The 24,688-nt window shown below is 38.7% G+C and overlaps 1 protein-coding gene across 11 annotated transcripts in view; it reads left to right on the top strand.

Moving 5' to 3' along the window:
- ATP2C1 (ATPase secretory pathway Ca2+ transporting 1) overlaps nucleotides 1-24,688 on the top strand; it is an 81,774-nt gene that overhangs the window by 18,209 nt on the left and 38,877 nt on the right. For 7 of the 11 annotated variants that reach the window (XM_073333252.1, XM_073333262.1, XM_073333256.1 and 4 more), the window contains 8 exons: nucleotides 1,187-1,297; nucleotides 4,837-4,953; nucleotides 7,886-7,975; nucleotides 10,633-10,668; nucleotides 12,731-12,792; nucleotides 13,481-13,589; nucleotides 20,549-20,704; nucleotides 22,822-22,890. In XM_073333252.1, coding sequence (XP_073189353.1) covers nucleotides 1,187-1,297; nucleotides 4,837-4,953; nucleotides 7,886-7,975; nucleotides 10,633-10,668; nucleotides 12,731-12,792; nucleotides 13,481-13,589; nucleotides 20,549-20,704; nucleotides 22,822-22,890 — 750 coding nt within the window. Of the gene's footprint in view, nucleotides 1-1,186; nucleotides 1,298-4,836; nucleotides 4,954-7,299; nucleotides 7,390-7,885; nucleotides 7,976-10,632; nucleotides 10,669-12,730; nucleotides 12,793-13,480; nucleotides 13,590-20,548; nucleotides 20,705-22,821; nucleotides 22,891-24,688 lie in introns of those variants that run through there. The other 4 variants (XM_073333254.1, XM_073333255.1, XM_073333261.1 and 1 more) reach the window with 4 other exon arrangements.

Below are 24,688 nucleotides of genomic sequence, written 5' to 3'. Positions count from 1 at the left end.
AGGATTGTTCCTGCCAACACTGTTGCTGGCACAGAGAGCAGGTATGAAGGGAAGTGAAGATGTCACTGTGGGATCCCTTCTTTGAGTGGAAGGCTGAGGTGAAAATGTTTCCGTAAGTTCAAATATCTGCTCTAGGCAACTGTCAACCATAACCATATAGAAAAGCTACTTCCTGTACATAAAAGGTTCTAGCTGTTGTGTGCCTTTAAGTGTACATAACATACACATTTGCAAATACGTAATTTGCGATCTTGGATTTCTTGGTATTTAGAAATGGCTAAGCTGGCATTAGCAATTTTGAGTGGTTGTCCAACTAAGACCTGAATTCTTAATTTGAGAGGAGGAAACTGCTTTTTTGGTGGAGAGTGGATGGAAAGGGGAGGTGGGAGGGTGGCAGGAAATGCACTTAGTCCTTAATAGATCATTTACCTTCTCTGCAATTCCGTTAAATATCTTAGCCAGCAGAAAAGAAGCATCTTCAGTACAATGCTGTCCCATACTACTGATATTTCACAATGCTAAACATCTTACTGCTCTCCACAGTTTATGAATTATGATGACATGAGACTCTTATCACACCTGACTGATTATAATACTGGCTCTTGTAAGCTTTTTTCCATGTTACAACTTTTCATTTTGATTTGTTTTACAAAAACTTTTAAAATTTTCTCTGTACCCTGCTTTAAAGAGCAGGCAACTTATTGGTATACTCTTCTTGAATTAACCAGCAGGGGACATAGAGCATGGAGTGAAATCCATCAGGGAGTTGTCAGCATGACTTCTGTTTTGCTCAGCCATTAAGGATAGTGAACTAGAGGATTATACATACATGTAATCATTAGGATTTACTTGGTGGAACATTTGCTACTTGTAATTTTCATGCCATTAAAAAACATCTCCTGACAGTCACACAAACTTAGTCTTTTATATTGTGCTGTCACTGCATTAAGCTCTGAATTTCTGAATGTGCTTTCTCAAAGTTAATATAAATAATTTGTTTGAGTTGCATTTTCATAGTACGATATTGTATCATTACTGGATGCCTCATTTAAATAAGTGTAACAAAGTGAGGGTTCCACTAGATTGTTGAAATGGACACATTAGTATACCTTGAAGTTAGCCAGATTTGATCACACTGTGTGTAATTATTGAAACAATACTAACAGTGGCAATTTTTGTATCTTAGGTTGCAGGTTTTCAACAAATACCTAATGGTGACAGTGAGACAATGATTCCCGTACTGACTTCAAAAAAAGCAAGTGAATTGCCCGTAAGTGAAGTTGCAACCATTCTTCAAGTAAGTAGCAAGTAAATGGTTAAAACAAGACTATAGCAGTATTGTAGCAGCTATTTAAGAGGTTGTTCAAGGACCAATTCTATGTACTCTTTTATGCAAATAGATACAAACATTGGCCTTCAGCTTGATTTCAACTATTAGCTATTTTGAATGCAAGCCTGATTTTTTTTTTTTAAATTGGCAGTTGAAACTGTTTTGAGAAACCTTTCACTAACATTTCAAGCACCATTCAAAATAAAGTAGAAATTAAGAGCAAGTGTCTCAGCTTAAATATTTTTAAAAATTCATAATGAAAGGACTCTGCTGTCTCTAAAAATCAAGTCCCATGAAAGAAAAAGTAGGTACCTTTATCGCTGCCTTTGAGAATATTTAAAAAAATAGAATTGCTCTGTTCTTCTTACAGACTTCTTAGACTAGGCTTTCTATCTTAATAAGTAAGATGTTGAAGGCTTTTTAAAATTTTTTCCTTGATATGGCTTTTCTTAAATACTTCATTAAAATTATTTCCTAGACATTATTCTTGACGCAGGTATCTGTCAAGTTTGGAAGTGACTTAAGTCTCAGTTGTGTGTGAATAAGATTATAAATATTTTTTTAGTTTTAAAAAGGCAAATATTTTGCTTTGGAATTGCCAGTTGCTTGTGAGACATCACTTTTTTTGTTTACTCCTACCAAGAAATGTTGTTGTCTTCCTCCTTGGAAGCACTGGCAAAATGGCTATTTGTACACATGCTATAAAATATATTTCAAGAGCAATTTGACTACATTAGACAGTTTAGTTTGACATCTAATAGCAGTTGTGTTAACTTAATCAATTTTTTTTAAACAATTTAAAAATCTGGTGTGTATTGGGGACCTGTTCAGCTTTAAAGTGTTCTGAGTTGTGCAAGCTCTGTAAGGCCATGAATGTTGGCTCTGTATCAACAGGAAAGGTTGGCTTTTTTGTGAAACGCCATATTTTCTGCACAAGTTTCCTGCACCACTTTTTTCCCTTCACCTATCCCCCATATATCCTTAAAACACTTTAGCAGCCCTCAGGATGGGTGGAACACTATCACAGTGTCCTGAATCATCTTCCAGCTGCCACTTGTTCAGAGCTGGATGATCTGGCAGTCACTGCGGTTCTGGATCCAGACATTTGTACCGATGCTTCAACACTGGATGAAGTAAAGTGTGTCATCTCTAAACTGAAAAACAGATGTGCAGCCGGTGCTGATAGCACTCCCTCAGAGCTGCTAAAATGTACTATTGATCCTGTAGCACAATTACTTCTGGTCATCTTTCATCTAGTGTGGAGAACTGGAACCCTGCCAACTGCCTGGAAGGATGGTATTGTGATCTCACCTTATAAGGGCAGGGGACCACGCAGTGAATGTAAGAGCTACAGGCTGATCACCTTGCTCTCCATTCCAGGGAAGGTGTTGGTGCATGTTTTGCTGGCACACCTGGAGCATTTGCTACATCAGCAGCATTGTCCCCAGCAGTCAGGCTTTAGGAGGAATAGGTCCACATTCGATGCCATTTTGGTCCTTTGCTTGTTGTCAGAGATACACCGTGAGTTCAGGAAGCCCGTGCATGTAGCATATGTTGATCTCAAGGCTGCTTTTGATTCAGTAGACAGTGTCGCGTTATGGAAGGCCTTAAAGGGCATAGGTGTCCTTACCACTCTGCTGGACTTGATTAGAGAGCTGTATAATGAAATCACTGCCCATACTCATCTGGGGAACCAGATGTCAGCACCTTTTAAATCAGTATCTGGTGTTAGGCAAGGTTGCGTTTTGGCCGCTGCACTCTTTTGTCGGGCAATGGATTTCATAATGCAGTATTCAGTCAGGTCCAGAGGCATTGAGATTGGTGATCTCTCGCTCACAGACCTTGACTATGCTGATGACATTCTTATAGTACAGCGCCCCGACAGGTTTCGTGAGGCATATGGAGGAGGAGTCTGCTAAGATTGGTCTCAATGTTTCATGGTCAGAGACAAAGCTACAAAATTTAGGACCAGGTCCACCCATGACTCCAATCTCTTTGAACAACGAAACCATCGAATAGGGTGACCAGATGTCCCGGTTTTATAGGGACCGTCCTGATTTTTGTGGTGGGTTCCCCCCTTCTTATATAGGCTCCTATACCCCCCAATCCCCTGTTTTGATTTTTCACACTTCTGTCTGGTTACCCTATCATCAAATCAGTTCTATACTTACCAGCTGCTCTAATTCTCAAACAGCAGTTCTCCATAGGATTGGAATCGTAGCATCTCCCATGAGCCGTTTACAACGGATGTGGAATCAGCATCATAGTATGACAACTAAGTTCAGGATTTATTTGAGCTGTATCCTTCCCATACTGTTGTACAGCTGCGGAACATGGCACTACGCTGCTCAGACTGGTTAAAACTGGAGGCTTTCCACACAATGTCAACATTGTATATTGGGCATAAACTGGAATGACTTCATCTGTAGTGCAGATGTTTATGGTCACTCGGGCCTACAGACTGTAGGGGCCATTGTCTGCAGGCAGCGCCTTATACTTTTTGGACATGTCACAAGGATGCCATGAGACATTCCAGCAAATGCTGTTCTCTGGGTGGCTTGTAACATCCAGGATAAAATTCCACCAACCAAGGGGTGGAGGGGGCACAGAAGCAGACCCCCTATTACATGGGTTCATCAAGTCTGTTCCGATGTTGGACTCTTAGGCCGTCAAGCCTTTGCAGTTGCACAGGAACAGACCAAATGGCGAACGATTGCTACAACTGACTGTTTAGCTAAGTGTTGAAGAAGAGGATGAGTGGAGGAAGGAGGACTGGGAAAACGGCATGAGGCTGAAGCAGCCTCATAATTCCTTATTCATGGTGCTAACTCTGACCAGGTTTTTGTGTCCATAAATCTTGGGTCAACTTTCAGGGCACATGGTCTTTTGCTGCTGCTTTGATCCCAAAGGTGCTCATGCTCTCTTCATTAATATGAAATGGATGGAGTTTTTGGCCAGTAAGGGACCAGTACTTTCAGAATATGATCTCTCTAAAAGTGTTGACAAACTGAGTCACTAGGCCCCTGACCTAATCCTCAAGAGCCTGAATGCTGAATACATTTTGACAATCTATCTGGGTGGGGTGAGTGGGTTCTGCAGAGAATGTGTTATGGATGTGGAGCAGCATCCTGTACTATAGTGTTTCATTATATATATCACTACAAAAGTTTTTTTTTCTCCTGCTGATAATAGCCCTTAATTGATTAGTCTCGTTATAGTTGGTATGGCAACACCCATTTTTTTCAGTGTGTGTGTATCTTCTGCTGTCTTTTCCTGTGCATGCATCCGATGAAGTGGGTTTTAGCCCACGAAAGCTTATGCCCAAACAAATTTTAGTCTCTAAGGTGCCAGAAGTACTCCTTGTTCTTCATAGTGTTTGTGGGCTCTTTTGTATATAAAAAGCATAACTTTTTGCTGCTGCTTGTAACCCCCCAATTTTTTATCTCCTTATCAGTATGTGCTATGTGTGGAGTCAGTAATTGCACATTCTCTCCATGTTCCAATAGGCTGATCTTCAGAATGGCTTAAAAAACTCTGAAGTTTGTCATAGGCGGACGTTCCATGGATGGAATGAGTTTGATATCAGTGAGGATGAGCCACTATGGAAAAAATACATTTCTCAGGTGAGTATGTGGCATTCTCAAGGCACTCAGGACTGAGTGTCACCTTGTTACCCCTCTGACATCAGCAAGTGGGAGTCTTGCCTGTGCTTGGTGGCACCCAGCCAGCCTTTCAGTCACTGAAGCACGCGCTTCTGGGCTATGCCAGCCCTGTCTTTGCCTTGCAGGTTAACAGTAGGTACACCCCAATTCCTGAAGTCCCCTTGAATTGCTCCCCTGTAATATACAGCCCCTGACACTGGCTGCTTGCAGAAATCCCAGATCCTCTATACCCAAAGGTACAGTTTACCACTTTTGCCTTAAATCACCACTCCTGTAAACTACACAGCACTTGTGAGCACTCATAGTAAAACAAGAACAGGTTTGTTTGAGAGAATAAAGATTTGACTAGAAATAAGTGTGTGCTGGAAACACATAGGTACAATAAAAATCACAAAACATGAACCTGGTTCTATGCTTATTTATATAATTACCTTTCCTATCTCACAGTAGTGCTCCCCCCAATTAAAAAAAAAATTCAGAGCCGTCTGGTTTCCCAAGAACCAGGATCCAAACATTAATGAAAACACTCCTGCTCTAGAAAGGGTTTCTCAGTGAATGCATTGAGTGTTTCTCCTTCCTTCCTCTGTGCTATACTGAAAACAGCCTTTTGATTCTATTCACAAACAGGGTAAACCCTTGTCTTGTTTTATAGTTCCTTTTGTTTATCTTAAATTGTTTTGATTGTTTGCAGTTGTCTCTGATTGAAAGTTTTAGTGTTGTGCAAGTCTAAACAATTGAGTCTTGCATTGCACCACTGGCTAAACAGGGCAGGGTGACACCCCAAATGAGCTGTCACCAAGACACATTATCCCCGGTGACTAATTTAATTCAAAGTCCACAAAGCATGTTTTCAATATAAATACATTATTCCTTAAAATATCACCCATGTATACATATCACAATAATGATGAATCCTGACCAGTAATGAGCTTTCTGTAGATACCTTTATGAATAAATATCCTGTATGTGTATTTGGTGTATTGAGTTTGTCAGATCTAAAGTGCAAGTTGCTTGTAAAGAACACCTTTGCTTAGAAGCCCTTGTCAGTTGTTTCCTCCACTTGGTTTTAATTTTTAGTACTTTGTAAAGATTGTTCTCCACTTTCATGGCCTTAGTACAGTGATCAGTTAGGAATCTGTACTGTAAAACAGTTGGTTTATATATTGTAAGGCCTTTTATTATTTAGCAGTACTCAAAGGTCTTAATTAGACATAATTTGTTTCTGAATCTCGCATTCATGAATGAGTAATCTAACCAAACTGGAGCTGGAACAATTAAGAGTTCTCTGGAGGCTAAAATGTGAACATAAATCACCCCCTCTAGGTGATCATATATAATTCCATATGTGTCTTTGATTGTTGGGTCAATGTTTGTGCCCTGTGTAAAGTACAGACCCCATGTAGATAAGACAATTAAAAAAAAAAAAAAAAAAAAAGGCAAGCCTGGGGAATAATGCACTGGTGTGAGGACTTCACCGCAGTGTAAAGCAGTGCTGTCAGATGAAGAGCAGCATTTTTCATGTCAGCCTTGGCTTGTAGGTGTGTGAGCCTAAACATTTCATATGAGTGGAGCAGGAAGGTTAGTTCTTTCCTTCCTTTCTCCTCCATAGGTCTACTGCAGCAGAGTACTCATCCTCTTCTCCCTGGCCCAAATCACACAAATCCCACACTACACACTTTTCTGGAACAGCATAATGTTTACAAGACTGGCCAGTTTGTTTCCTGAAACTTGTCAGAACAGCAGACTGTTATATATTTCACTGAGAAATGAGAGGTGGTTTAGGTTAGAAAGAGTACTGTGCTTGAAGTTACACTAGAAGCATATTCAATCCTCTGGTTTTGGTGGGAGTGGGAAAGGCTTGACTCACTCTTCTCCCTCACCCCCATTCCCCATGTACAGCTTTGGGGGATTCTAGTAGTGCTTGTAGCTTCCACCACATGGAAATCTAGTGTGTTTTGAGGACGTTGACTTCCACAATGAAACACCAGATTTTTTTTAACTACTGTCAATGCTTTCTAGAGAAACTTCCCACACACAATGGGCAAATTCTCTCCTACCCTCATTTTAAGTCTTGACTTCATTGAACTAGAAAAGGGGTTGACCATGTCCAATAACTAGTGGCACCACAGCATTATTTAAAAAATTAATAGTAGTAGACTGTCCTAAGCTATCGAAAATAAACTTTAAATTTCAATTAACATATCTATCTGCTATGGACGTACTTCTCTAACAAATTGCTGATGGCCACGTGGCCTTTCATAGTCATGTGCCCTTAATTTAGGTAGTGTAATCTCTGTTTGGACAGGTGGCATTTGACTCTTGTCTAAAAAGAAGAGTAAAACAAGAAAGGCTCCTATAGATCTGAAGCAAGCATGATGTGTATCTAACAAGAAATCTGTATGTACTATAAAATAAGAAAATGTGGATTGAAAACTAAATGCATATTTCTGCCTTGACACCGCAAAGTAATGGGAACCAAGTTTCTTTCCTAATTGTAAAGCATTTTAATCCAGTTCAAACATTAAGTCTTTCAATATAAATCAGTCTTGTTTTAAAAGGTAATAAAAACAAATACAAAAAAATTACTCTCATCCTGGGAAGACTGAAATCAAGAGATTTCCATATCCAAACCCACTGTCTTACATACTGTTAAGAATTTCTGTATTCCCCCAAGAGAGCCATTCAGGTCCCTTGAGAGAGTAAAGTTGTTCACACTTGTTTTAGCAAAATCTGTTACCATTTGAAGACCTGTTTCTAAATCACTCATCTAAACAAACTTGGTTCAGTTAGTTCAACTTGACCCAAAGGCAACATATCAAACTTGCTGTGAGAGAGAGTTTATAGTCACTCTTCCAGAGTGTTGCTGAATTACTTTTCCTTTTTTTACTTTCAGTTTAAAAACCCCCTTATTATGCTTCTCCTGGCTTCTGCAGTCATCAGTATTGTAATGCATCAGTTTGATGATGCCGTCAGTATCACTGTGGTAAGAAACTGAAATTTGCCTTGTCTTTGGGTTTTACTTTTAAAAAATGGGTATTAAGTTCCAGTAAAATGGCAATTAGCTTGGAAAACACTGGAATATTAAAGTTAATGTGCACTGTATCACTCCTTTCTAACATACAAGACAAGTTGCATGCTGCTGTTCAGTAACAGCCTATTCTTAATTGCAAATGGAAAATCTTTTCCACAATGTACAGTTAATAAAACTAGATCTTACGTTTGTTAAAATGTTTGACCAATATATTGACTAGCTCTCAAAGTATATGGACAAAACAAAACATTTACTAAATTAAAACAAATGCCAGATGAACTAAAATTACTGAAGGTGTCTGACATGTTTTATTGCTACCTTGGCAGTTGCAAACAATCTGTCTAGTATTCCCCTTTGATAGGGATATATGTTCCAAATCTTACTGACCTTCAATCCTAAATTGTGGCTGCATTACGCAATTGAACCATATGTCCTATCAATGACCTATTAAGAGACTCCTTGTTTGTATGTTAAGTTCTTTGAAAGATGCAATCTAGAGTCATCAGCATCATAAAAGTACATTTCAATCTTCTTCTTTTCATCTAGCCAGAAAGAGCGGAAGATGATGCTACCAGAAAAAAAAATCTTTATAGAAGTCTGTAGATAAGAGTGAAATAAGCAATACACTAGTGGGCCAATAAAATATTGCTAATTAAATCTGTCTGTCTGCAGTAAACAGGAAATTGTCACTTTTAGTGAGTTCAAAAAAGTGGTGTCCTAAATATGTTGTAAATTGTGATATAAGGTGGGTGAAGCGGTAAGTTTTTTTTTTTTTTTATTGGATCAATGTCTGTTGGTGAGGAGACAAGCTTGAGTTCTCTCAGGTCGTTTTCAGGTCTGGGAAAGGAACTGAGTGTTACAGGGAAGATAGTGGCCGATTAACACCTCTGCGGTCAGAAGACAAAAAGAGAAGGTTAGTGGTTACAGATGGCTTATTACAATAGAGTCTCTGTTTTGTCCATTATTTTTTCTAGCAGAATATTAAGCTCCAAGGCCCATCTTTTGAAAATGTTGTGCAGGTTTCTTTTCAGGATCAGGACTGAAAGGTCAGATATACAGTGTTTGCTTTGTGAAAAGTGTTCACGCTCAAGTGTTTTTATCTTTTTTTCCCTATGTTGGCTCATTCAAGAGTATGAGGGTGAAACTAGACAATCACTACAGTTGTTAGGGCATTTAGTGCATTGGATGAGGTGCACCACACGTTGAGAGATGTGTAGGATCCACAGTTCTTTTTGGGGGTGTTGACCATTGTAGTAGTGGAGATATGTCTGCAGGTTTTGCATCTGTTCTGGTAAGGTTTGGTGCCACTTTGTGGTGTTGTGTCCTGGTCTGTGGGGAGTTGTTTGAAGGCCAGATGTGGGGGTTCAGGAAAGATTTCTTTCAGGATGGGGTTCCCATTGAACATGGGTTCCAATGTGGGTTGGTAGGTGTGCAGTCAGAGGAGGTTTTGTTTGTTTTGAAGCAGGTTCTCTTGGTGTATTTAGGTGGCTTGTTTCATGATGTGGGATACTTCTCTGGTGGTATCTGTTTGGCAAAGGTGAGTCAAGGTGTATACGCTAGACTTTTTCTCCTTGGTGCACATTCTGTGATATTGGAGTGCCTGGCTATAGATAACTGATTTCTTTGAGTTTCAGATGCCTACTGGAACTGCAAAGATAGGTGTGGTGATCTGCGGATTTCTTGTTTGTGGTTGTCTGTAGGGTTCCATTGTTGAAGCAGACTGTGGTGTCCAGGAAGTTGATGCTAGTGTAGGAGTGATCCAGAGAGAGTTTAATAGAGAGGTAGTGGTGGTTGAAGTTGTGGTGGAAACCTCTTAATCTTGTGGTTGCTAAAATACGCTCTTCTGGAAACTGTTGGAGAGGCTTTGTAATAACTTTTTAGATGAAAGTGCGGAAAATCTATCCAGCCCCTTAACTTTGAGTAACTTGTCTGTAATAGCACACAGAACCGCAATAAGAATCAATACTGCTGGAGAGTAACCATGCCATGAAGGGGTGTAGAACATATAAATTTCACACTAAAATATACAATGCTTTGTTTACAAAACCAGCATATACTCGTATATCTCAAAAGTGAGGCTTAAATATAGTCCTTAGAGTAGTTACATAGCTCTTCTGGTTGCAAAGCTGTAAGTATCTATCTTGGTTTTTTTCCCCAGTAGTTATAGTACGTAACTCCAGCACTTTTGTAATCCTCTTTTCATTCATATAGATATAGGTATAAATGAAAAGAACATGACCAGTATACCAGCTGGACTGTGTACCTCTCCGGTATCTTTGTGTACATCTGCCTGTTGCCACCTTTTTAGAAATGTAGCACAAACAGCATTTTTCCCCAAACTCTGAATCTCCTTGTTCAAAACATGTATCTGCTTATGTGCTTGAAATTCACATTGTTTCTCTGTAACCCAATTTTATGAAGGCTTTAGATGTTCCCCAACATAATGATAAAACTGGTATAAGTTGCTATGTTCTTAAAATAATCTATCTGTTTCAGGTAGTATGGCTTTATGTGTACTGGCAAATATAACTAAGCTAGAGCTAATATGACTGTTTACGCTACCTGATATTTGGAATTTCAAAAACGTAACTGCTTTTATTTCTGTTCAGGCAATACTCATTGTTGTTACAGTTGCCTTTGTTCAGGTAAGAACTCTATTTTGCCAACTTAAATCACATTAGTACTTCATATAAATTCTTCTTCTATGTAAGCAATTGCTGTAGTTTTCCTAGGGATATTGTGCAGTTGTGAATGGCAGAGAAGATTTGTATGTTTCTCAATTTTTTTCATAACAATCTTATATCTTGTCTATAAACAGTACCGCTTTAATCAGTGTAATAGTTTAGTGGTACACTTACCCAGGAATAGCTGTGTCCACGCTATGGGGGTTGTACTGCTTTAATTACATTGGCAAAAAATCGCAACACTAATAGTTACAGCAGTACAAAAAACACTCTTGACTACATAGTTTCTTTATTTTTTTGAGCGACCACAATAGGTTTGTCTTAACAGACTGGTTAACTTCGAAGTGTGGACTTCCCTGGCTGTTTCAGTGCAAGTTATTTTTTCACTGAGCAGATACCATACTGACTCAAGCACTTATTTTCCAATTTATGTGGACATCAATGTGCAGAGCAGTCTTCATTTTTTATCTTGAAAAAGTTGACTGAAAAAATCATACTTAAAGCATATTTTTATTGAAAATTACATACAAAATACAAACCTGAGTTTTTGAAGCATCTGATCTCCAAAAGTGTAAACTATCTATTTTTGTAATCCCAGAAAATGGACTAGTTTTCAACACTGTAATTCAAACACAAGAGTAGTTCCAAAAATAGCATCTGAGCTGAGAACCATTGTGAGAAATTTCAACTCAGAAAGTTTCAGTTTAAACTACTGAAAACATGAGCTTACAATGAAAGGACTATCTCAGCAGTAACTTAATCTTTGCTGGAAGCATTGCTCTAATAAGAGCAAAGTACTAAAGGATAAAGGAAGGAACCTACAGGATTCTTTCACAAAAATTGCATATAGGCAAACTAGCAATATATTAAGATTGTGAGCTTGTCAAGGCTCGCAGTATACTTTTGTCTTTTACTCCTGAGAAAATTCTGCGCCAAAAAATTCTGCAAAATTCTGCATTATTTTATTTGTCAAAATAATGCAATATAATCACACCAGTTTCAATTATTTTGGTAATTGATGTAAACTAAATACAGAAAAAAGTGACCAGTATTCAGCATTTCCAGAACACATGAAAGTTAAGTTACAAATACTTGGTAACCAATACCCTGCATTCCAGTTGTAAACCTGGTTGGCTACTTTGGAAAGTGCTTGGTTCTGTTTGTCCTGATGTTTTGATTGCTTAATAAACATTTTATTTGCCCTCCATTTTTTTTTTAAATGGGTAAGTAAAACAGATCCTGAGCTGTAATATAACCCCATTGTGCCACTCAGGCACAGGAAAAAAGCGAGAAGGCACAAAGGGAATCCTCAGCTAGGAAAATCTTACTGTCATTTACAGTAAGCCTCCTTTACACCCCCTCTGGCAATGTAAAGGAGCCTTAAAACTTTTACACATGTTTTATGCTCCTAGGGGAATCGATTAAGAATGGAACATTAACAACTATGCAGGCAGGTTGCTACATTTCTGCTCTGCCTCAGGGGACAGAGCCTGCCTCACGCTTACCTCCAAACAGCCCAAAGCCCTACCTCTCCATACCTGGCGAGGCACAATAGCAAGTGAGGGGGCAGTCTCTCTCACTCCTTCGTGCACACACCCATTTCGCGCGCCCCCCCATTCCCTGCTGTGACTTGCACTCTGCTGGCTGCTCTGGGTGCTTGCACAGATGTCCCCAGGTTGACAGGGAAGGAGCTCATGTTCCCCTCAGATTTCTTTGCTTCCCTATTTTTTCTGCAGGGGATCAAAGAAATCTGCAGACTATATGAATTCTGTGCCCCTGCAGTGGTGCAGAATACCCCCAGGAGTAGTCTTTGCAAGACCTAGCAGCTTCTGGGCCTGATTTGGGTTCTCTGGGTACCACCTTTAATACGTAAGGCTGGCTTTAAGTAGTAGGTGCAGGTTTATAGAAAAAACAAACAAAAAAACCCCTCCACCCCTGTTGGTTAGTAATCTTTTCTCTCTCATTTATGTGGTCAGTTTCAAAGGCTTTCTCTCCTCTAATTGCATCTTTTATTTCACTGCAGGAGTACCGCTCAGAAAAATCCCTCGAAGAGCTTAGTAAACTTGTACCTCCCGAATGCCACTGGTATGGCGCCTTCTACTGTTTCAGACTTAATTTAAGTGACAAAGCTGGTTACGCATTAAACTTAATCTGCTGTGAGTGTAAAGGCACTTCAGGGAAAAGCTTCCTGCCATTTACATAACCCTTTGATTTCACATTAGCATGTCAAATTGTTACACTATTATAGAGCATGCTAGAGGAAAGGATTTCCAACCATAAGGATAGTTAAGCACTGGAATAGGCTCCTAAGGGACTTGTGGAATCCTCATTATTGGAAGTTTTTAAGAACATGTTGGACAAACACCTGTCAGGAATGGTGTAAGTTGGATGCAGGGGCTGGTCTTGATGGCCTCTCAATGTCCCTTCCGGCCTTACATTTCTATAATTCAATGGATCTGACCTTAGGAATAGTTCATTTTTAAAGCTTTTTAACTTAAGCATAAAAGATCATCATGTATCAATACACTTAGAATGGTGCAAATCAGGTTGTTTCACATCACAGTAATATAAGGACAATCTTGTTCTCAGTGTCCTTGTTTGAAACTAAGGTCTTTGATTGTAATGCAGTGCTAATCTTCTTAGAATCAGTTTTGTTTTTAATCCTGCCTGTAGTAGTATGTAGTAGGGATTTCTACCCCAAACAAAATACAGGGAAGTAATTCTTAAATTGATGATGCACTGCCACTTTTGATTATATATTTGTTCTCCACAGTGTACGTGAAGGTAGGGTGGAACACACACTTGCCAGAGACTTAGTTCCAGGTGATACAGTCTGCCTGTCAGTGGGAGACAAAGTCCCTGCTGATCTACGCTTGTTTGAGGTATGTGTTTAGAAAATTGTCTATTAAAATTGGTTTGGAGGGGGAAGGAGGCAGGAGGGACAGAAAAGGTAAATGAAAACATATATACAGAAACAAAGATTATTATTGTCTAGTGGTTAAAATACTTTGTTTATAGAGAATGCTAGTGTTTTATTTCAAAGATTAGATTTTTGGGGAGTGTGTGATACACATACATATAGGTGGTTATTAGTTTTCCTGTAACATTTGTGAGGGAATTGGGAGGACCTGATTCTAAATACCCTTTCAATTTTTACTCCTATTTACTGACTTAATTTATTAGTCAGTTAAGTACTTTCCCTAAATGCATAAAATACAGCAAGTTGTGAAATGATTCAGACTGGAAAATAAAATGATCATCAACCATCTGGCAGTTGTTTGTAGCTGATTTTGATTTTTGTTGAATCTTCCCTTATATTAATCTTATTGGTTATAACTTAAATGTTCCAGTTTGTTCATAATTGAGTATTTAAGACATTATAGATGCTTATGTAGTTGTGCCATTCTATTTTATATCCTTTGCATCAGAAATATAATCTATAAAATTGCCTAGTTCACTAAATATCTGACTTCTAACATGAATATGAGTAGCTGTGTTTAGGTGGTAGCAATAACACTGATCATATTTATAAATCCTCCAAACACCACAAAAAGTGGGATGTATGTTCCTTTTGCTGTCTGTGATCCTTACTTCCCTTGAAGCTGAAAGGTGGCATGTTCTTAATATTGGTCTCATCTCTGATGTTAAACATATTGAATCTATTTTCCCATGTTAAGTATCCTCACACCACCTTGTCAACTGTCTAAATGGGCCATCTTGATTATCACTACAGAAGTTTTTTTTCTTCTGCTTATAATAGCTCATCTTAATTAGCCTCTTACAGTTTGTATGGCAACTTTCTTGTTCTGTGTGTGTCGTCTTACTGTATGTTCCATTCTGTGCATCCAACGAAGTGGACTGTAGCCCATAAAAGCTTACGCTCTAATAAACTTGTTAGTTTCTAGGGTGCCACAAGTACTCCTGTTTGTTTTTATATCTGATGTTAGGCATTTTGAGGTTGATGATAATGTCAGGGCTCTCACATTAATATTTTCAGGACTCTTGTTGAATTAATTGGAAAAGTCTTAGAAGCACTTGCTGTTTGTTAATGCAGGTTTTTCTATGCAGTGTCCTGTCCAGTTGCCTTTTGAGACTTCTTTTGAAAAGCTAGTATCAAATATAGTTATTAATCTACAGTGCATTTTTTCATTGCTCCTGTCTTATCTGTCATCAGCTCCCTCTGACCCACTGTCAAGCCATGGCTTCTTTTGCATTCCATAGTCTCTACCCTAATGCAGCATCTGTTGTGCAGCATCGTATGTTCTACAGAAGTGGCATAAAAACATTGTGTTTTTTTTTGTTATGCACTTTCCCCCGATAACTGTGTTTTTGCTGTTTTTGTTGTCTCACTCATAAAATTTACAGCATGTTGTGGTAACACTACTTGTCTCAGCACCTTTTCTGTTCCCAGAGTTGCACCTTCAATACAATCAGTTATACGTAGCAATAGGCCAGATCAGTGCTTACCACCTTGAGTTTCATAATTACTGATGCTCTTATTTTCCAATGGTTTTCTAATGATAGCCATTCTCCTCCATCAACCATTATAACACCTCCCTTTCCAACATGGTTGTGGGGTTGTATATGTATGTCCTCTCCTGATTCATACTTACTGGGTTCTAAATGTCCCTTCTCAGAAACTTGAGGGCCAATTTAGGTTTTTTGTGGGATAGCTGACCAGCTTAGTATATATCCTGATGGTACACTTGACTTGGACTCTTGTTCTGAACTGTTTTTTTTACATTCCTGATGTGGCAGAGTACAGTAGATACGCTCAGTTTTAGCATAGGTACAAAGGCATGATGGCTGTAAACTACTAGATTCAAACTTCTGAATTTCATACAAAATTGAAAATTTTTACTTTAGATTCGGTGTTAGAGTTGCTTTAAGCATTTTGACAAAGTTAGAAGCATTTGCAAAGTTCTAATTTTGGGCTGAGATTTTGTTCTTGATTTTCATTCTGAAAGCAAAATTTTAGCTTTTTTGCACATGAAAAGTTAAGCCCTTTGGTTTTTTGCAAGGTTTTTTTGTTTGAACCATTCTAGTGCTTATGCAATTTGAGGTAGAAAATTGAAATTTGACAAGAACCCCTAAGTAAAACCCTTCAGTGGTTTTGTGAAAATTTGTTCTGACTGGGCTACAGTAAAGGATATTAAAACATGAATTTGCCAAGTGCACTGGTTTTTATTATGGCTTTACTAGTTTCCCAATGTTCCGTTGGCATAGAGCATGTGTGCATAAAAAAACTGTACGGGGGTGAAGGGAGGCAAGGAAATTCCAACAATTTTTCAAAAGAACAGATTTCAAACTGATGACTCAAAGCCAGTGAATGTCAAAGATAAGGTTACCCATGTGAACTTAGGTCTGCCCCCTTTTCTGTATCTGTCCCAGTTTGATCTTCAGTTATTTGATCACAGATATTTTTTTCCTTATGAGACCCCTGCCTCATTTGTCATGCAGGTTGAACAGTGAATGAAACAAGGTTACGTTGTGAATGATGCAAGAGTCCTGCAGAAAATGACTGTGGGCCAGATTCTGTGCTATGTCCAGAAGTGCTTTACCTGGTAGGGGAGAGCAAGTGTGATTTTGGGTTGTCTGTGCCCTTGGAATTCTGGGTCACTGAAGGGACCAAAATGGAGAATGTAAGCATTCGTTTGGGTTGCCCTAAGTAATGGCAGCTTACTTAATGGCCTGCAGCACAAGCTAGAATGGCTGTAGCTGTGTGCAATGTAGGTCTGGATCTTTCCACTCTATCTGTATCCCTACTTCGAGGCTTTTGAGGTGCTTAGAATCTCCTTTGGAAACTCAATGCGGTGCCTGTGCCAAAGGTATTGGCCCACAAGGAGCTGTGGGAGACTTTTCAGCTCATTTTCACTGGTGGGGTTGCAAGGTGGAAGCTGCAAGGGGTAGAATCCCTCTGTTTTCTAGATAGGCTCTTGTGTGCCAACGGTCTGTCAGATGTCCTAGGGTCTAAAATTGGGTTGAAATATCCACAGGAAACATGATTAGAGGCAGACCATGTAGAAAAGATTAGATTTATTGCCCTCTGTACAGATCACCCACCAACTAGGTCCTCCAAAAACACTTAAGTTTATCCTAAGCATTATGAATAGTATACTTACAAAGTGAGAAATGCACTGTTTTTTACAAAAGAATATAACCATGTTGGTTTGACCGCTTCCAAAAATAATTAGCAGGTGGGTAAATTACATGGTCTGGGTAGTTGAATCCCAGATAGTGTCTGGCTGGATTTAGGAGATATGCCCTTAATTGGGATTAGCTTTATAACAAGTGTGTAAATCCAAGATATCTGAATTTCTGCTGAATAGGAAGAAACACTTAACTATTCTCTTCAATTTCCTTAAAAATGAAATGGACAACTTTAACAGCCTGCAGACATTGTCAAAGGTGGTTTGCTCTTTGTTGATTTCTTTGCATGCACTCATGTAACAAAATGTTAGGATTTGTGTATATTAGTTTTTCTTCAGAGGGATTGTAGACTGCTTCTGATCAGATATATTCCATTACGTAGAAAATGGAAACATAACTACAGCTGTGTGCACTGTACTGTATTGGTTTTAAGTAATTTGTCTAGCTTCTGTCTGCAACTCAGTGTTAGATTCTTTATTCTCTATCAAGACAGTCACTTTTTTTTTCCAGCTGCCTTGAACCAATGGAAGTAACTTACTGTTAAGCTTCATAGGTGATTTCTGGAGAAACAAAAGACTGCATTTATTTGCATTGCATGACCATTTAAAAAATTAGCTTTGCAAATACTCGGAGTATAAATAGTTTAAAAGCATATTCTTGAGTTCCAATATTCCTAGCATGACCTTTTTAACAGAGGTTGCAGTTGTACATGAGCATGTTGAGGTAAGGGCTTTTTGGGATAAGATCAAATCTGCTTGACTTTAATGACCTCCCTTACATGTATTTGGATCTCATTGAGAATGAGGCTTATTTTATTAGATGCTTAAGACTTCCACTAAAGGTATGCATATGTCTAAGAGTTTATTCTTAGCCCTTTGTGTCTACAGGATTTGACTTGTTTCATTTATAAAAAGCATTGCATTGTTTGTATCTTAGTAGACCTTTTGCTTGTCTTGTGCTTTTTTTAGATGAAGTTTAGTCCAATTCCAGCTAGTCTCCTAGATCTATATGGGCCTATCCTTTCACTTCTGTTCTTAATCAATGACAGATGTGTGTTTTTCTTTTAAAAAAAACACAGTAACTGGTTATTTTACAGTTAAAACCCTGGGAAAAATCATTTTGTTGATGACACGTTAGTGTTCATCTGCACAGCAAAGTAGGCCAGTCTAAAAATGTGTGGAATTTGAAGATGCAATATAAACATGTAGTCGACTTCATAATATCTTAGCATTATTAGAGAAACCTCTGCGAAGATGTGACTGCTTAAAGAGGTTTCTTTGATGCCCTGGGATTTAGACCAAATTAAATGAAAAGCCCACAGTGTGAATCTACATTAGATGAATATGTGGCTTTGCAACTTATTTGTAGGGAAGTGACACACACAAATGATCTAATATATTAGAAGGGTCCTAGAACAAAATACCTAGTTTCTTGCTTGATCATGTATGTACATACATGCATATAGATAGTTGTCATATTTTCCTTTTTATTTATAGATATTCAACTGAAATTGCGTTTGCTCTGACAAAACTCAATAAGTTAAACCTGAATGAGGAATATAGATTTAGTGAACTGCCTGTTTTTTAGGTGATTGGAATTAAGAGTAGGTTTTAGAAAGGTTATATGCCTTAACAGTACTAGTCAGAGGGGGAGGAGGAATAGAACAGTTGAAAAACTAGTTGGTTTCAGAATATTTAAACAGCTTCTAAATCTTCAGTCTAATCTTCTAGTTGATGACTGTCTTAGAAAACTGCAGAAATTAGAGTTAAGCAGTATTTGTCCTCTAAAGCATTTCAGATATAAGAAAAAAGGAAAAATCTTTACTGAACTAACTCCCACAGCATTTGCTGAAAATCTCATTTTTCTAAAACGTGAAATTTGAAACTGCCTTCACCCTTTGTAATCTCTATATACTAATGAGCTATCCACGTATTTAATGCTCTCCAAAATCAGAATGTAACCCTGACACATAAAATATTGCATATTACAGTTCAGGCTTCAGACAAAATATCTCTTGGGAGTGATTATTTAAATGTTTCAAAGTCTCATTTTTAAAGCTGAACAAGGAGACCAATGCAGTTTGTTTTTTAATTCCATAGATAGACTTGAGGTACTCTACTGTTTACATAAAATAGTAGCACTTTCTGTAGCTGTTCAATTCTACATAGATTTTATTGATTATGATTGAAAGATTAGTTGCAGTTTTTGACAAGTGTCCCTTTTCCTTTATTGATACAGCATCAACATTTTAAAAATGGGCACTGCCCTGGTAACTATTTGAGAGAATAGCAGGAAATAGAAGGGATATGGCTGATCACAAAGCGCTTTAGTAAAGGTACCATCCTTTTTTAATGTTAACTACATTTTTATCTAGTGATCTATATTCATCTTGCTGTCCAGCACTGATAAAGAATACTCAGTACATTAAAAATGGCAACATTTTTATTTTTGAACTGGAAATACCTGAAATGCTGTGATCTGCCACAGCGTTAGTTGTTTTGAGTGCAATTCAATTGGTCCATGTTTACCTTTGGAAAGACCTCCTTTTGATGAGTTTAGGTGTTCTGGTGAAGGATCTTCCCATCTGTCCTTAAACACTGTTCCTCAGGTAGCTGGCTAAATGTGTAGACTGATTAGGGAACACCATTTATTTGTAATCTATTTAATCAACATCCCTTTACAGAGTGATTACAATCAGGGGAAGACTAGAGCAGGGTAGTCCTTTGTGATTGACTTCTGGCTCATTAAAGAGGCCAGAATAACTCCCATTAAAGACCATGGGAAAGCCTTTAATGGGAGTTGGATTTGACACCAAGACCGTTCTAGGTGATGTATTTTAATATTAAAAGACTTCTATTTTTTGCTTTGCACTACCTTTATTTCTTTACCCCATGTCTTAACCTGTCTTATTTTTCTTAATACTAATTCTTCCTCTTTCTGCCAGACTCATTCCTGAGTAGTTCTGCTGATTAAGGGAATCTAGACTAAAGAAACATGATTGCATAGATGAAAATGTATCTTCTGAACAACAAGGCTGCCTTGACTATTGACAGGGAATGGTATTTTTTTTCAAGAAATTAAGTGTGAACAAGCACTTTAGGGAACAGGATTCTTGTTAGGAGTTGAAGAATGAAGCTAAGAATTGTCTCATAGGTGAGAGTGAAAGGATGATGCAGCTGTGCGTATGTACTTGCAATCCTAATCCTTTTGGTTGGTGGTTGAATGGATCACACTAGCAGCCCTTCTTTGGGTGGACCAATAGGGATACTAGGGTTTGGGAATCCAGTTGGTAGTGGTTTTAATAAAGACAAGTGAATTGCATCCTCACTTATAGTCAGTACTGTGCCTCTGCAGTTTTTTCCAAGCTGTTAGAGTATGTTTCTTTTTCTTCTCAAGTTTTCCTCTGGTTTAATACCTAGGATCCCAAAGACTTTTGCATTTATTGAACTGGAGGATACATTCTGTACAACAGCTTATTCATTTACTTAGTTTTCAACTCATTTCATTGATTATAAGAGCATGTTTAGTTAACGTGTAATTTCCTTACACACACAGAATACATTTTGTTTCTAAGAAGGGAATCTGGGGGAGAATTTTTAACTGTCTCAGCATTCTGAATACTTTGAAAAACTCAGTGCTGTGCAGATGGACATGAAGCTTTTTACTTAGTCAGTATGTTTTGTTCCCAAAGGCTGTGGATCTTTCTGTTGATGAATCTAGTCTGACAGGCGAGACTGCTCCTTGCTCTAAATCGACTGCTCCTCAGCCAGCTGCTACCAATGGAGACCTCACCTCCAGAAGCAATATTGCGTTCATGGGAACACTGGTTAGATGTGGAAAAGCAAAGGTAACATCATATTGGTCGAGAAGAATGTACTGCACATCTTAATTATTTCTAAGCTGTCAGATCTACTTTAAAGTTCATCCATCTATTGACAATGTAGCTTAATAGCTGTACAATATTTACATTTTTCTTAGACCAATATTTAAAATGCATGACCTTTTGTAATTAATATAGAAATGTTTAACTACCTGATGTACTATAGCAGAACTTTTTTTTGTAGCTTACTTCAATTACTTGGTTCCAATGACCCGTAGGGGGCAGAAAGTACTAAAAGGGGAGTGTCTTTTGTGGGGGGAAGGCGGTGGAAATTGGCCTGTGAACACCACAAGGTCTCCCACATCGCATGAGCACAAGGCCCATCTGCAAAATTCCAGGTCTTTTTACTTTTGGGAACCATTCCTTTCAACTGCACTGGAAACCAACCACTGGGGGTGCCAGCGACTAGCTTGGTCATACCCCACCCATATTGCCTGGCATCAAAACTCTTAGTGATCCATTCCCTCACATTCCAGAGCCAGATGTCTCTTTCCCAGCGTCATCCCTGAAAAACTCAGGCCAATTGTAACAGGTTTCCCTATGCTGAACCACTAGTCTCTATGAATATCTTGGTAACCTCATGGTTCACATTCTTCTGGGCCTTATCCCCAGGAGTCAGTTCATCAGCTCTTTGTCAAATTTGCTTTCTGATCAGACCATTCTTATGTCTGGCCACAATTGCTTGATCAACCCAACATCCCTCTGAATTCAACCCCTCCGGTTGACTACAGTGCAGGCCCCAAGATCATTTTTCTCCAAGGTGAATAACCAGGACTTTAGGTGGGTGCTCATTGTTCAGAATGCAGAAAAGGCATGAGCTGATCCCACGTGCCCCTCCTCCCCCGCCCCCGATGCCTCTCCTGCTGAACCACTGAATGTGTACAGCTTTAGTCTTGAAACTCAGCTGCAAATCACCTGACCACCTTCTTGTGGGTCCAGTGTGCTATAGAGAGCTGGCAAATCCAAACATCAACTGTGTTTTGGATGTCCCCCTCCCCTGGGGTGGACATAAACCTTTAACAATTCAATTTCCAGTGTCCTGTAGCCTGAACCTTTTGAGACAAAACTCGCTGCTGCCAAAGTTAGCCAGGTGGAGACAAAAATGGGCAAACACTTTTTACATAACTGCAGCAAACAGCCTCCTGACGAGATATCAATCACCCTTGTACAAGTAGTGGGCCTGGCTCCTGATTATATATTGCTAGGAAAGTTTTAACTGCCCTTATGGGACACTGGTATTCATTCACACCTTCCCAAAACACCACGAAGACCCCTTTCTTGTTTTGGTCTGTTTTTGAATACCCTAAGTGCAGTGACCCTGCTCTAGGTGACAGCCATATGTCCAGTAATTCCAATACCTGCTTGGGCCTGTCTGCAGCTGTTTGAGGCAGCTCACTTACCCTGAATGCAGCTGGAATGGAACAAAGAGACTCCCCATGGCCCAGACTACAGTTTAAATTAATGAAAGGGGAGGGTGAGGGAACAATTGACTTTCTCCTCTGCTGGCCAATGAATGGCTAAAGCAGTAGTCCCCAAATTGTGAGGCGCACCCCCACCTTGGGGGGTGCAGAGGAACGTTCGGGGGAGGGGGTGTTTATGGTGGTGCGCCACCCAGCCTTGCTCTGCCCCGGCCCCCTGCTTCAGCTGATGGGGGAGGAGACTCACAAACAGGTGTAAGGGGGGGCATGAGGTAAAAAGTTTGGGGACCACTGGGGTAGAGCCTCTAGAGGGGGAGGGGCCACCCCTGCATTCCTAGTGAATGCTATCCTCCTTTCTGCTGGGGCTGTCCCAATCACTGCTGCTCCTATCAACTTTTCTATCCATAGAGGCAGATGGGTGGCATTGTATTCATTGAAATATTACCTGAGAAGTTACTGAATACTTCAGCAGAGTGTACAAAAGGCTTGCAAAATGCTTTGCAAAAATGCTTATCCGGCTTGTCCAGAGCACTGAGAAAGCTTAAAAAAAAAAAAAAATCAGTACAGCCAACTAGTCACTATTTGATCCATAGACTGTAAACAAATTGTCAAGAACCATTAACCGTTGATACAAAGTCTCAAATTGGAATGAATTTTATTTTTTAGGGGATAGTGATTGGAACTGGAGAAAACTCAGAGTTTGGGGAGGTTTTTAAAATGATGCAAGCAGAAGAAGTAAGTATTAATACTTCAAGCACAATACACTTTTTGTAAATGTAAATACTTCTTTCCACCAAAAATTTTGTTAGTGGAGCTTGCATTGGTATTTTAGCACAGAAATTTGGAAACAAACCTTTTTTCTTATTGGTGTCACTGTCTTTTAATTTTTCTTGTCTTACACGAAAACAAGTCTGAACTCAGAGCATGAAAGCAGTAATTGAATTCAGATCAGCAAGCTAATCAAAATTGATGTAAAATGTGCAGATAATTGAAATAAGATTCTGAACTTGTTAAAGATTCATTGCTATGCTAGAACAGTTCTTAGAAAAATATGTGGAAATGCATTCACTGGGAATTGTTTCTATTTACATTAAATCGTCCTAATGCTCATCATATAGGATGTAATGGTTTCATAACTTGCTGAACAAAGGTTTTCCAGAGAAATGACCAAAAATCATGTCCGATATGGTGGTCAGAATTTCTTTAATCCTTTTTGGCTAAAGGGTCATTGTCAAGACTGACTGCAGCAAAATGTATATATCTTTAAATTCCTTTTTAAAGCACAATTTTCTTCAGAGAAAAATTACTTTCAAAAGTCAGCTTGCCCAAACAAGGGGCTTCAAAAGAGAAACGTGTGTGTTTAAAATCTGGGCAACCGGCCAGAAACACAACAGTGCTGCAAGGTTTCTCCAGATTAATGGATTATTGTCATTGTGCTCTGCTTGCCACTTGGTGTGGGGTTGAGGGGGAGAAGGAGGAAATGCCTTGTATTGAAACAAAAAAAATCCTGAATTTAAAAAACTTCAGAAAGGAGGATTTCATAAGTGATGTCTTTGCATTTGTATCTCTTCTTTTCTTTTAATTTAGAAAAACAAGCCCCCATACACAGGCTCTAAACACACCCTATCACAAAATTAAATATACATTTCAGTGTAGTGTTACAATTAATTAGTATGTTTCCATATTAATTGGAATGCAAAACAATCAACTACAAATGTTAACCCCGTGCCTCCAACCAAAATAAATGTAATTATTAAAGTCTAAGCTCTGTAGGTGAAGGAGGAAAAAGCTTGGCTCAATGCACTTATATAACATTTTAATGAGTAGTTGGTGTGTGCTGGAAAAGTCTTTTGTGAAACAGAAGAAATTGATATCAAACAAGTCATAAATCATAAACTGCATCTTTATTTCTCCTTGATATGGAGATAGTTAGTTAGTTAAATTCCATAGTGAATAAATGTTAGATTTTACCTTGGTCACTTTCTGCACTTTGTTTACCTAAATTCTCTCTGCAGTTTTAATTGGCTATGGTATTCGTCACTTCCTTTCTAAACTGTTGTACAATATTGTTGCTGTCCACTATTTTAAGCAATTTAAAACTATTGGGTTTCACTTATGTAATTGAAGTGACCCTAGTGCTTTTTCATCTCTAGTTTGTATGGAAATTATACAAAGTTCACTTCATAAGGTGTTCCATGCTGTATTGTCTGTGTCCTTTATGGTAATTTAGTTAAGGCATCAGTTGTAATGGTTCTTAGTTAATGAAACTGTGAAGTCTGTTAATAAATTCTCTCAAAATAGTTCACTTTCTATGACTACTGAGTGTAAATGGTACCCAGGAATGAGATACAAGGGTTCTGAAGTTTGTAATGCATTTATGGGCCCACTTTTTTTTAATCCTCAGAAGTATTTGTCCATTTTTTCATCCTTCTTGCAGTCTTTTTATTGCTTTATGTTCAGCCAGATATGGGAGAATTGGGAGAGTCTGCAGTAGGGAGCCTTATTTGGTGCTGCACCAAAATAATGTGATAGT

The sequence above is a fragment of the Lepidochelys kempii genome, chromosome 2 (genome assembly GCF_965140265.1).
Source record: "Lepidochelys kempii isolate rLepKem1 chromosome 2, rLepKem1.hap2, whole genome shotgun sequence".
Classification (NCBI taxonomy): Eukaryota; Metazoa; Chordata; order Testudines; family Cheloniidae; genus Lepidochelys; species Lepidochelys kempii.
The sequence above is the reverse complement of the archived record's forward strand: the minus strand, read 5'-3'. Positions and strand labels throughout refer to the sequence as shown.